Source organism: Thamnophis sirtalis, unplaced genomic scaffold, assembly GCF_051295495.1.
Source record: "Thamnophis sirtalis isolate CommonGarterSnake01/CBP01778 unplaced genomic scaffold, rThaSir2_p1.2 scaffold_2, whole genome shotgun sequence".
Taxonomy (NCBI): Eukaryota; Metazoa; Chordata; class Lepidosauria; order Squamata; family Natricidae; genus Thamnophis; species Thamnophis sirtalis.
This window is the reverse complement of record NW_028261382.1, coordinates 54,171,179-54,185,384: the sequence shown is the minus strand read 5'-3', so window position 1 is coordinate 54,185,384 and position 14,206 is coordinate 54,171,179. Positions and strand designations below refer to the sequence as shown.

The following is a 14,206-nucleotide window of genomic DNA, read 5'->3' as shown; positions in this document are numbered from 1 at the left end:
TTCTCTTTGATGCAAATGCTCTCATTGTACATAAGGAGAATAAAATACATTCATCAAGAATCCTAAGGTACAACACTTAATGATAGTCACAGGGTACAAATAAGCAATCAGGAAACGATATCAACATAAATAGAATAGAATATGCAAAATGAATAGAATAGAATAAGGAATTAAATGAATAGAATAGACTATAGAAAATGAATAGAATAGACTAGAAAATGAATAGAATAGAATAAGGAATTAAATGAATAGAATATAGAAAATGAATAGAATAGAATAAAAGAATAGAATAAGGAATTAAATGAACAGAATAGAATATAGAAAATAAATAGAATAGAATAAGGAATTAAATGAATAGAATAGACTAGAAAATGAATAGAATAGAATAAGGAATTAATAGAATAGAATATAGAAAATAAATAGAACAGACTATAGAAAATGAATAGAATAAGAAATTAAATGAATAGAATATAGAAAATGAATAGAATAGAATAAAATAGAATAGAATAAGGAATTAGATGAATAGAATAAGGAATTAAATGAATAGAATAGAATAAGGAATTAAATGAATAGAATAGAAAAGAATAAATAATTAAATGAATAGAATAGACTATAGAAAATAAATAGAATAGACTAGAAAATGAATAGAATAAGGAATTAAATGAATAGAATAAGGAATTAAATGAATAGAATAGAATAGAATAAGGAATTAAATGAATAGAATAGAAAAGAATAAAGAATTAAATGAATAGAATAGACTATAGAAAATAAATAGAATAGACTAGAAAATGAATAGAATAGAATAAGGAATTAAATGAATAGAATATAGAAAATGAATAGAATAGAATAAAAGAATAGAATAAGGAATTAAATGAACAGAATAGAATATAGAAAATAAATAGAATAGAATAAAGAATTAAATGAATAGTAGAAAATAAATAGAATAGACTATAGAAAATGAATAGAATAGAATAGAATAAGGAATTGAATAGAATAGAATATAGAAAATAAATAGAACAGACTATAGAAAATGAATAGAATAAGAAATTAAATGAATAGAATATAGAAAATGAATAGAATAGAATAAAATAGAATAGAATAAGGAATTAAATGAATAGAATAAGGAATTAAATGAATAGAATAGAATAAGGAATTAAATGAATAGAATAGAATAGAATAAAGAATTAAATGAATAGAATAGATATAGAAAATGAATAGAATAAGGAATTAAATGAATAGAATAGAACACAGAAAATGGATAGGATAGGATAGAGAATAGAATTAGAGTAGAGTAGAATAGAATAGAATAGAATTAGAATTCTTTATTGGCCAAGTGTGATTGGAGATACAAGGAATTTGTCTTTGGTGAAGATGCGCTCAGTGTACATAAAAAGACAAGATACATTCCTCAAGAATCATAAGGCACAACACTTAGTGATAGTCAAGGTTACTAATAAGCTATCAGATTTTACTAGAAAACAAATAAAACAATATAAATTAGTCATAGGTGGGGAGAGATAGGTACTAGGAAGGATGAGGAGAAGAATAGTAATACAGTGTTGGTAAATTACTTGACAGTGTTGTGGGAATTAGTTGTTTAGCAGAGTGATGGCCTAATGTTGGTAAGTGAGATATTTGTTAAGTGAGTTTGGCCCCGTTTGATGGCTTTCCTTGCCCCCTGGTTCAGTGAATCACTGCAGTTGTTGAATTACAACATGGTTGTTAAGAAAATCTAGTTTCTCTATTGATTTTGCTTGTCATTTGACCAGGAGGATGGTGTACGGTCTCCTGCCTTGAGCAGGGGGTTGAACTGGATGACCTCTAAGGTCCCTTCCGCTATTCTATGTTCTTTGGAGGCAAGGAGGATGAGGGGAGGGGAGGTGCCGTTAACCTTGAGTGGGGAAATTGCATTTGTATTTATTAGTTGGTCAAACATGTACAAGATAGCAGGTATAAATATAAACATGGACGTGAACGAAGGAAATGAATACAAATAAATGGGGACAGTAGGACAGGGACGGTGGGCGCACAGGTGCGCTTATGCACGCCCCCTTTACGGACCTCTTAGGAATGGGGTGAAGTCCACGGTAGACAATTTAAGGTTGAAGCTGTGAGGGTTTGAGGATGTAACAACGGAGTCAGGTAGAGCATTCCAGGCGTTGACCACTCTGTTGCTGAAGTCGTATTTTCTGCGAGGCAACTGGCAGTTGGAACAGAGTTCTTTTCAGGCGGGGAGGGGGAGTAGAACTCCTTAGGATCAGAGCATGTTAATTACTGTATATTGTAGCAGACAGTTTCGCATACCACGCTTCGGTCCGACCCGTAGGGGACACAGTTCCAGGTTGCCCAAAATTTCAAGCCCGGTGGCATAAGGGATTCTGTTGTGAGCGGACGAGTGGCGGACTCTTCTCGTGAAATACCTGTAGACTCGCTCGATTGTATTAATGTCCAATATTACAGTGCGGATTCCAGGCAGACGAGCTGTATTCGAGGATTGGCCTGGCAAAAGTTTCATAGGCTCTAGTTTGCAGTACAATGCAATAATAAAATAATAAAAATCAAAACAAAAATAAAAGTAACAATATTAGATCACCTTCCCTGGACTGGAAATGTTCAGATGTGCTGGACGCCCAAACCTGGCATGCTTGAATCCTGATTCCTGCACAGACCGGGGGTTTGACTAGAGGACCTCAATGCTTCTCTCCAGGTCTCTTGATTCTACGAATAGGGCCCATTTCTGGATTCTTTATTTATTTCTAGATCTTAAGCAAGGAAAAGTGCTCTTTTGGGTAAGAAATAGGGGAAGTGTTTATCAGCTACTGACTTTTGACTTCTGGATCCTGGCCAGATTGGAGAAAGCAAGAAAGAAAAACAAGAGAGCAGAACTTTGAAATCCTCCCTGCTATCTAATCCAGAAATCATGCGAAAGAACAAAGATGACAAGGAGTTTTATGGCCACCCATCAATCTGCAACCTTTTAAGCTTGATTGCGTGTCGCAGACCTCGGCAGTTCGATCACCCCATTTTTCTTAGAAGTTAAAAAAAAAATGTTTTCAATTCCCTTCCCGCACCCCCCACATGGATTTCCTTCTTGGCTTATTTCAAATACCTCCAAGTGCAAACCTTTCCAAATATTCTACGCTTGCAGAACTTAATAATTATATATATATATATAAGCCAAGTACCACTCACTCATCACGAAATCTCCAGAATCATAAAGCCTACAAACTTGAAATTTGGCACATATGTTTCATTTGGCTTCTAGGTGCTCGCTAAGAAAGGACTTGTTGAAATGACCATCAGATCATTAGTGTTTCTTATACAGTAATTAGCATGCTCTGATGCTAAGGAGTTCTACTCCCCCTCCCCACCTGAAAAGAACTCTGTTCCAACTGCCAGTTGCCTCGCAGAAAATACGACTTCAGCAACAGAGTGGTCAGTGCCTGGAATGCGCTACCTGACTCCACTGTTACGTACTCAAACCCTCACAGCTTCAACCTTAATGCCTACCGTGGACCTCACCCCATTCCTAAGAGGTCCATAAAGGGGGGGCATGCATAAGCGCACCAGCGTGCTCACGGCCCCTGTCCTACTGGCTCCATTTATTTGGATTCATTTCCTTCATTCACGTCCATGCTTATATTTATACCTGTTATCTTGTACACGTTTGACAAACCAATAAATACAAAGGCGGATGTAAGGGTATGTGCGAAAGACCTTGGAGAGGGACAAGGGATGCTGCCTAGGGAACGGTCAGATAAGAGAGAGCAGAGCCCATCGCTTCATTAGGGGAGAGAAAAAGAGACTCAGGAGGTTTACATTTTCAGACTCGCAAGATTCTGTTAAGATAGTCTTGCGATACAATTGGTCCTGGATTTGCAAAACCACAAATAGGGCCAAACTTTCTGTCACCAAGACCTTTGCTAAGTGTGTTTTTCTCCCATCTTATGTCCCAAAAGTGCTGTTTGCAAGAGGCACCTGGGCCTTCTGCTCTTTTTTTTGAAGACATTTCGCTACTCACCCAAGAAGTTCCTTCCGAGGTGAGGAAACATCGTAGACCAGACTAGGAAAGCCTTAACTGCTGGTTTCCCAAGTCTGGTATGATTCTTGTAATATAGGCGAGCAACAATAAAGTAGCCTCTTTTGGCCTATTCGCGGAAATTGTTCTAGCTCCTTACGCCTGACGTGTTTCAACTCCTGCCCTCAAAACGACGCTATAGAGCACTGCACACCAAGATAACTAGACACAAGGACAGTTTTCCCCCGAACGCCATCACTCTGCTAAAGAAATAATTCCCTCACCACTGTCAAACTATTCACTGCGTTACTATTACTATTAGTCTTCTCATCGTTCCTATCGCCCATCTCCTCCCACTGAGGACTGCAGGACTGTAACTTTGTGGCTTGTATCCTTACGATTTATATTGATATTGGTTGTTTCCTCATTGCTTATTTGTACCCTATGACCAGGGGTGGGTTGCTAATCCCGTTCCAACCGGTTCGGTTGGAACGGGGCCAGCGGCGTCCTCGTGCACGCGCGCAGTTCACGCATGCATCTTAGCGCCTGCGCGATGCTCCAGCTGCTTGCGGAGACTCGCGCAGGCACTGTATGTGCCATCCAGCTGCTCGCGGAGAATCACGCAGGCGCTGTATGTGCCATGCGCCTGCGTGGAAGCGCAGAAGCCTTCAAAGACCGGTAAGGAGCGCGGGCGGGCTGGTGGGCCCTTCGCCGTTCCTGGAAGTTACTTACTTCCGGGTTCGCCAACCAACCGGTTCGCGGGGACCGCCGTGAACCGGTTGAAACTCACCCCTGCCTATGACTATCATTAAATGCTGTACCTTATGATTCTTGACGAATGTATTGTGTTTTTATTTTCATAGTTGTAATGTACACTGAAAAGCACATTTAATTTCATTGTCCCATATGCAATGGCAATAAAGTAAACTAATAAACTCAACTAAATAAAGTTCTGCAAAATAAACAGAATATCTGATCCAATTCTCGGGAGTTAAACTGGCACATTTGCAAGCAGACAGCATCTTCCTGGAAGATGAATGGGGCTGATAGACAAATCAAGCCATCCCATCTCCCACCAGCAAGAATTGTGAAAATGTTCCCGGAGTGTTCACCAACTGTTGGGAATGCGACCAACAACAAGGAACATGCTACCACATGTGGTGGATGTGCGCATCTGTGAAAAAATATTGGGGGGAAAAAAAGATTGGCTGGAGGAGATTACTACGCAGCAAATTGAACTAAAACCAGAATTGTTTTTGTTAAGAATGATGAAAGAAAATTATGGGGAAAAAATTAGATACTTAATTCTACACATAATCACGGCGGCAAGAATTACAGTCGCACAAAACTGGAAAAAATAATTACACACCAACAGAAGAAAGTGTAATTAAAAAAAAACAGGAGGATTAGAAAAAATTGTTATTAAATATTATGGATGTTTAGCTAGATTAGGACATAAGGATTCAGTGTTATTGGAGGATTTTAGAAATATTAAATGAAATGCCAGTATGTGGTTATGTATTAAATCTTGGTATATTTTATGATGAAGGGCGTTTAAATAATTATAGTCAAATAAAAATGGAAGTATAAGGGTAATATGTATAAACATTTGAGTTAAAATACTTGAGTTAATATAAATCATGCTTGAGGACTGTGGAAGAGATGCACGAAAACCTTTTGTAACCAACTGATACACTTTCTACAGTATGTAAAGAAGGAAGATTTTATATGTTGTGTTTGTTTTGAAAATAAAAATAAATTCTATTTTAAAAATGAAAATTGCCAACAGCGATTTAGAAAGGAGGATTAGAAAAGTTTGTTATTAAATATTATGGATGTTTATCTAGAATAGGACATAAGGATTCAGTGTTATTGGAGGATTTTAGAAATATTAAATGAAATGCCAGTATGTGGTTATGTATTAAACCTTGGTATATTTTATGATGAAGGACGTTTAAACAATTTAAAGTCAAATAAAAATGGAGGTACAAGGGTAACATGTATAAATATTTGAGTTAAAATACTTGAGTTAATATGAAATGCTTGATGACTGTGGAAGAGATGCACGAAAACCTTTTGTAACCAACTGATACACTTTCTACAGTATGTAAAGAAGGAAGATTTTATGTGTTGTGTTTGTTTTGAAAATAAAAATAAATTCTATTTTAAAAAAACATATTGGAATGTGCAGAGATGGATAGGCTGACAAAAGAATTAAAAGAGAAAGAAGAATCTGAATATCACTCCGTATGGGATTTATGCTATAATTGGCTAGAGGAAAGGGGAGGGGGGAAGCCGGAAAGCAAAAAAGAAAGGAAGAAAGATCGACAAATTAAAAAAAAAAAAAAACTGCAAAACTGGAAAATGATTAAAAGATAGAAATACAAAATAGACTGTAGCAAATAAATAATAGGAAATGGATGCAAAATGATTCAATAAAGCAAACTAATAAAGTTAAAATTAATTTCTGTCCCTGCAAAAAAAACAACAGAATATCTGATCCAGTTCTTGGGAGTTAAACTGGCACATTTGCAAGCAAAGGTTGTTTACACATAGAATATATAGAATGTTATATATAGAATGAAGAAAGAAGAAATAATAAAAATGCAAATGTAGAGAAAGTTATAGCTATACAAGACTTGTATGTACAGATAAAAGAATCGCAACAGATATGCAAAAGGAGGGTCATGTGTTGCAAAGATGTGACGTTTGCATAAATAAAATAAAAAGTTTTTTTAAAAAAAATATAAATCAGGCCATCCTTGATCTTATCTCCCACCGGGGCCAAGGTTACAGCCAGGCTATAAAAGATTGAACGAACTGGGTATTGAGATTCATTCTTACTGCAGCTTGACCGCAGACAAAATGAATCTTGCTCATCTTTTGGTCCTGGCAGCACGTAAGTAGACATCCTTCCAGAGCCAGTAGATCCAAAGAATCCACTCAGGGATAAGGCAGGAGGCACCCTTCACTGAGTGGTTTCCAGAGGTTTGAGTTGCGTGGAACACCTGCGTGGGTTTTTTCTTTTCTGTTGGAGGAGTTCGTAGGATGGGGGGTGAGCAGGAGTGCTAAAGAGCAAGCTGGTACATCACAGAAGGTTCAACTTAGATCTGTGTGTGAGAGAGAGACAGAGAGACAGAGAGAGAGAAAGGGGGGCAGAGAAAGAGAGAGAGAGAGAGAGAGAAAGGGAGAGAGGAAAGAAAGTGATGAGACAGAGAGACAGAGAGACAGAGAGACAGAGAGGAGAAAAAGAAAGAGAGAAAGAGTGATAAGAGAAAGAGAGGGAGAGAGAGACAGAGAGACAGAGAGGAAAGAAAGAATGATGAGAGAGAGACAGAGAGACATAGAGAGAGGAGAGAAAGAAAGAGAGAGAGGAGAGAAAATGAGAGAGAGAGAGGGGGGAGAGAGAGAGACAGAGAGAAAGAGAGAGAGAGAGTCAGTGAGGGAAAAAAGTGATGAGAGAAAGAGAGGGAGAGACAGAGAGAGAGAGGGACAGAGAGAAAAGAAAGAGTGATGAGAGAGAGACAGAGAGAGAGGAGAGAAAGAAAGAGAGAAAGAGGAGAGAAAGAGTGATAAGAGAAAGAGAGGGAGAGAGAGAGACAGAGAGAGAGAAAGGGGGGCAGAGAAAGAGAGAGAGAGAGAGAAAGAAAGAGAGAGAAGAGAGAAAGAGTGATGAGAGAAAGAGAGGGGGGAGAGAGAGAGACAGAGAAAGAGAGGAGAGAAAGAGGAGAGAAAGAGATAAGAGAGAGAGAGGGAGAGAGAGAGACAGAAAGGAAAGAAAGAGTGATGAGAGAGAGACAGAGAGAAAGGAGAGAAAGAAAGAGAGAGAGGAGAGAAAGAGTGATGAGAGAAAGAGAGGGGGGAGAGAGAGAGACAGAGAGAAAGAGAGAGAGAGAGTCAGTGAGGGAAAAAAGTGATGAGAGAAAGAGAGGGAAAGACAGAGAGAGAGAGGGACAGAGAGAAAAGAAAGAGTGATGAGAGAGAGACAGAGAAAGAGAGGAGAGAAAGAAAGAGAGAAAGAGGAGAGAAAGAGTGATAAGAGAGAGAGAGGGAGAGAGAGAGACAGAGAGGAAAGAAAGTGATGAGAGAGAGACAGAGAAAGAGAGGAGAGAAAGAAAGAGAGAAAGAGGAGAAAGAGTGATAAGAGAGAGACAGAGAGAGAGAGGAGAGAAAGAAAGAGGGAAAGGGGAGAGAAAGAGTGATAAGAGAAAGAAAGAGGGAGAGAGAGAGACAGAGAGGAAAGAAAGTGATGAGAGAGAGGAGAGAGACAGAGAGAGGAGAGAAAGAAAGAGAGGAGAGAAAGAGTGATGAGAGAAAGAGAGGGGGAGAGAGAGAGGAGATAAAGAGGTGCTTAGAGGTGGAGCTCTTGCCTCACAATCAGGAGGTGGGCCACAATCACAATCACAATCCTAGGTAGAAGCAGCTATTTCTCACAGTGAGAATAGATCTGCTGAACAAAACTCCTCACTGGCAACAGGAAAGGAATACGGCCAGTAAAACACCCAGCTCCATTCGGTTGCCCAGACTCTCTACCCTGCAAGGGATTATGGGGGAGGGGGGTGTCATTAAAAGCAGATGATGATTCACCCAACCGTCACTTAACAGGGAACTGGATTTGGCTGCTGGATATTTGGGAGATGCTAACGCCTTTTTTGGGGGGGTGGGAAGTTTGTGTCTCCCTTGTAGCCGCTTCTGCTCTTCCTCCCCCGCCTCGCAACCTCTTACAATTCAGCAACATGATCAAGTGCGCCGTCCCCGGAAGCAGACCTGTGTTGGATTACGCGGATTACGGTTGCTACTGTGGCCTCGGAGGCAGTGGGACGCCGGTAGACCAGTTGGACAGGTAAGGCCTCCCCTGGGGATCTTCAGATCACATTTAGAACTCAGAGCCTGGGATCCCAGGGCTGGAAGGGACCTTGGAGGCCTTCGAATCCAGGGGTCTCCAACCTGGGCCACTTTAAAAGACTTGGGGACTTCAACTCCCAGAATTCCTCAGCCAGCTGGAATTCTGGGAGTTGAAGTCCCCAAGTCTTTTAAAGTGGCCAAGGATTGGAGACCCCTGTTCTAGTCCAGACTTCCTTTGGGCTTGAAGGGAATCACAGCAAGAATTGCAGAATTAGCGGAACAGAATAAGAGCTGGAAGGCACCTTGGAGGTCTTCTAGTCCAGCCCCCTAAATCTAAAGGTAGATTTACAACGAAGCTCAGAGAGCTTTCCCACACACCCTCCCTCCTAGCGCTGATGAGGTTGCATTGGGTCATGAAACATCTGCAAAAAATCAGCCAAGACCCCAGAGTCGTCGTCCTCCTCCTCCTCCTCCTCCTCCTCCTCCTCCTCCTCCTCCTCCTCCTCCTCCTCCTCCTCCTCCTCCTCCTCCTCCTCCTCTTACTAGCACTGATGATGATAGCTAGTTGGGTTGTGAAATGTCTGCAAGAAAACAATCAAGCTCAGAGAGCACCAAAGACCCCACAGTCATTATGGGGTCCTTGGAGCCGAGGTGGCGCAGTGGTTAGGGTGCAGTACTGCAGGCCACTTCAGCTGACTGTTATCTGCAGTTCAGCGGTTCTAATCTCACCGGCTCAAGGTTGACTCAGCCTTCCATCCTTCCGAGGTGGGTGAAATGAGGACCCAGACTGTGGGGGGCGATGTGCTGACTCTGTAAACCGCTTCGAGAGGGCTGAAAGCCCTATGAAGCGGGATATAAGTCTAACTGCTATTGCTATTGCTATTGTCCTCCTCCTCTCTTTTCTCTCCTTCCTTTCCTCCTTCTCTTTCTCCTCTTTCTCTCCTTCTTCTTCTCCTTCTCCTCCTCTCTTCCCCTCCTCCTCCTTCCCCCTCTCTTCTAGTGTAGTGCTGATAATGTTACCTACTTGGGTAATGAAATGTCTGCAAGAAAACAGCCAAGCTTAGAAAGTACTAAGGATTTTACAATTCCTCCTCCTCTTCCTCCTCCTCCTCCTCCTCCTCCACCACCACCACCACCTCCTCCTCCTCCTCCTCCTCTTCCTCCTCTCTGCAAAATCCCCTCTCTTCTAGTACTGATGATATTACCTAGTTGGGTGATGAAATGAAGACTATCAAGCTCACGGAGCACCAAGGATTCCTCCGTTCCCCTCCTCTTCTTCTTCCTCTTCCTCCACCTTCACCAATACCCCTCAAACCTCACCCCCCCCCCGCCTTCAGCACTGATGATGTTACCTAGTTGGGTGATGAAACACCTGCAAGAAAAGCTCCAAGACCCCCCCAAGGACCCCACCCCATCCCAAAAGCGAGGACTCCTCACATCTGGAGACCCAGCTGTTGTAACCGCCTCCCTTCGGGAGGGGAACTTCCCCGCCGCACTGAAAGCGGCGGTGGTGAGACCCCTCCTGAAGAAACCATCCTTGGATCCAGCTGTTCTTAATAGCTATCGCCCAGTCTCCAACCTTCCCTTTTTGGGGAAGGTTGTTGAGAAGGTGGTGGCCTTCCAGCTCCAACGGTCCTTGGAGGAAGCAAACTATCTAGACCCCTTCCAGTCAGGCTTCAGACCCGGTTACAGCACAGAAACCGCTTTGGTCGCATTGATTGATGATCTTTGGAGAGCCAGAGATGAAGGACGTTCCTCCATCCTGGTCCTCCTTGACCTCTCAGCGGCTTTCGATACCATCGACCATGGTATCCTTCTGCGACGACTGCGGGAGGTGGGAGTGGGAGGCACCGTGCTACAGTGGTTCTCCTCCTACCTCTCGGACAGGTCGCAGTCGGTGTTAGTGGGGGGGCAGAGATCGTCCCCTAGGCCCCTAAACTATGGGGTGCCGCAGGGCTCGGTCTTATCCCCCCTACTATTCAACATCTACATGAAACCGCTGGGAGAGATCATCCGCAGGCACGGGATTAGATACCATCAATACGCGGACGATACTCAATTGTATCTGTCCGCCCCGTGCCAAATCAATGAAGCGGTAGACGTGATGAGCCGGGGCCTTGAGGCCGTCATGGACTGGGTGAGGGTTAACAAGCTTGTGCTCAACCCAGAAAAGACCGAGTGGCTGTTGTGTTTTCCTCCCAAAGATTTGGCTAATATTCCACCACTCAGGCTGGGTGGTCAAATTTTATACCCCTCAGAGAGGGTTCGCAACTTGGGAGTCCTCCTGGATCCACAGCTGTCATTTGACCACCACCTAACGGCTGTGACCAGGGGGGCATTCGCCCAGGTTCGCCTGGTGCGCCAGTTGCGACCCTACCTGAATCGGGAGGCTCTCACAACAGTCACTCGGGCCCTTGTGACCTCTAGGCTGGAATACTGCAATGTGCTCTACATGGGGCTGCCCTTGAGGAGCATCCGGCGACTTCAGCTAGTGCAGAACGCAGCCGCGCGAGTGATTGCGGGTGCACCTCGATTCACCCGCATAACACCTATCCTCCGCGAGCTGCGCTGGCTACCTGTCGATCTCCGGATGCGCTTCAAGGTGCTATTAATCACCCATAAAGCCCTACATGGCAGTGGATCTGGGTACTTGAGAGACCGCCTTCTGCCAATTACTTCCCTGCGACCTATAAGATCCCATAGACTAGGCCTCCTCCGCATTCCATCGGCCAGCCAGTGTCGGCTGGCAACTACAAGGAGGAGGGCCTTCTCAGCAGTAGCCCCGACCCTTTGGAACGAGCTCCCCGTGGAGATTCGTACCCTCTCCACCGTCCAAGCCTTCCGCACAGCCTTGAAGAACTGGCTCGCCCGTCAGGCCTGGGGATAAGGATAGTTACCCCTCCCGAATGATGAATGTATGTTGTCTATTATTTTACTATATGTTGTCATCTTGATGTTTGTATTCCCCCCTTCCCGGTTTTGTGTGAGCCGCCCTGAGTCCCCTCAGGGAAAAGGGCGGCCTACAAATGCTAATAAACCTAAAAACCTAAAAACCTAAACCTCTAACCCTTCCTCCTTTTGCCCAGATGCTGCCAGACTCACGACGGCTGCTATTCCGAAGCGAACAAACACCCTGCGTGTAAATCTCTCCTGGACAGCCCTTACACCAAGGTTTATTCATACACCTGTTCTGGGGGCAACATCACCTGCAAAGGTAAATATCGCATAACAACCCCCCCCCCCCCGGCTTCCCAAGGCAGATAGCCCTCCACTTTCTTTCTTTCTTTTTTAATATAAAGTTTTAATTTTTATTAAACGGACAACACACACACACACAACCATAAAAAAAAAGGAAAAAGAAAGCATCATCACATACAGCATGTCGTTCGGTTACAAGTGTTTTTACATCCATATCATTCTCGAATCATATTTACCATCACCGATTTTTCATCTAGTATAACTAAATACCTCACTTTCATCGTACAGTATATGTTCAATTACATTTAGCCGAGGTGGCGCAGTGGTTAAATGCAGCACTGCAGGCTACTTCAGCTGACTGCAGTTCTGCAGTTCGGCTGTTCAAATCTCACCGGCTCAGGGTTGACTCAGCCTTCCATCCTTCCGAGGTGGGTAAAATGAGGACCCGGATTGTTGTTGGGGGCAATATGCTGACTCTGTAAACCGCTTAGAGAGGGCTGAAAGCCCTATGAAGCGGTATATAAGTCGAACTGCTATTACTATTGCTAATTAGTATTATTATTTTTTCCAATAAATCCTAATTCACTTACATTCTTGACTGTCTGTTTGATAACAGTATACCTTTATATAATTCCAATGTGAAAGAAAAAAAATTTTTTTACCAACCATTTATATTTGTATATCACTATTTTCAAATTATGCATAATTCCACCAATCAACTATCAGGTATGCTTAAGTTCATTATTATCCTTGTACATCATACATTCAAACAGAAATCTTATTCCTTCATTTTTCAACAAAATAATTCTAAATAGTCGCTACATACATACATACATACATACATACATACATACTTATTTATTTATTTATTTATTTATTTATTTATTTATTTATTTATTTATTTATTTATTTATTTAAAGTCACAACCCCTGGTATGCCCAAATATGGGAGGAAGATCACACTTCCATTCTCTGTCCTTCGGCTCGTCACAAGAGACCATCCAGACAGAAACCCAATATTTTTTACTGTTGCCTTTTTGTTACATTTGTTATATTTGTGCTGATAAATAAATAAAGGGAGACTAGCTTGAAATAGATCTATACTAGTCTCCCTTTATTTATTTATCAGCACAAATATAACATATATATATATATATATATATATATATATATATATATATATATATATATATATATATATATATAATATATACACACACACACACACACACACACACACACACACACCAATATGCCACTTTCAATTCTTTGTTGGGTGACTGTGTCTCGCCGAGGTGGCGCAATGGTTAGGGTGCAGTACTGCAGGCCACTTCAGCTGTCTGCTATCTGCAGTTCAGCAGTTCAAATCTCACCGGCTCAAGGTTGACTCAGCCTTCCATCCTTCCGAGGTGGGTGAAATGAGGACCCAGACAGTGAGGGCGATATGCTGACTCTGTAAAACTGCTTAGAGAGGGCTGAAAGCCCTATGAAGCGGTATATAAGTCTAACTGCTATTGCTATTGCTAACAGTGCGGTGTTTATTTTGGCCATGCGTCCCCCATCCCTCCCCGAGGCTCACAATTTCCTTCTCCCCCTCCAGATAACAACGACGAATGTTGGCGCTTTTATTTGTAACTGTGACCGTACGGCAGCCATCTGCTTCGCCGGAGCCCCTTACAACAAGGAGTACAAGAACCTGGACACCCGCAAACATTGCAAGTGACGTTTTTGGAGACCTCAGCGCAAGGACTTTGGCCCTACTCAATGCGCGGGTGGCACATTCTCTGGACGGGCCTCGCCAGGGACAGATTAACGCGTCGGCGCAATTGTTTTGTACGAATATGCAGCATGTTTTTATTTTTAAAAGCAAAAGGAACCGTTTCCGGAACAATAAAGCGAGGCACCAATTCTGTTCTGTGTCCTTGTAGTTATGGGAAGAAAAACCCTGCATTGGGGGAAGGGGAGTTCATGACTTAATGCTCAGAAGCCTTTTGGAAGGTTGCTGCATTTTTTTTCGGCTGTGAGATTCAGATTTGTAGTGTGTGTGTGAGATAGATAGAGAGAGAGAGAGAGAAAGAGGAGAGAGAGAGAGAGAGAAAGGAGGGGGAGAGAGAGAGAGAAGGAGGGGGAGAGAGGGGAGGGAGAA

General features: G+C 42.5%; 1 protein-coding gene across 1 annotated transcript; it reads left to right on the top strand.

The window, feature by feature from the left end:
• Positions 1-6,854: 6,854 nt before the first annotated feature.
• Positions 6,855-13,972, top strand: LOC148048836 (phospholipase A2 GL16-1-like). The gene is given in 5 exon segments (XM_087705606.1): positions 6,855-6,917; positions 8,687-8,861; positions 11,950-12,077; positions 13,661-13,677; positions 13,679-13,972. Coding segments are annotated over 5 exon segments (459 nt in total). The 5' UTR covers positions 6,855-6,883; the 3' UTR covers positions 13,784-13,972.
• The last annotated feature ends 234 nt before the right edge of the window (positions 13,973-14,206 follow it).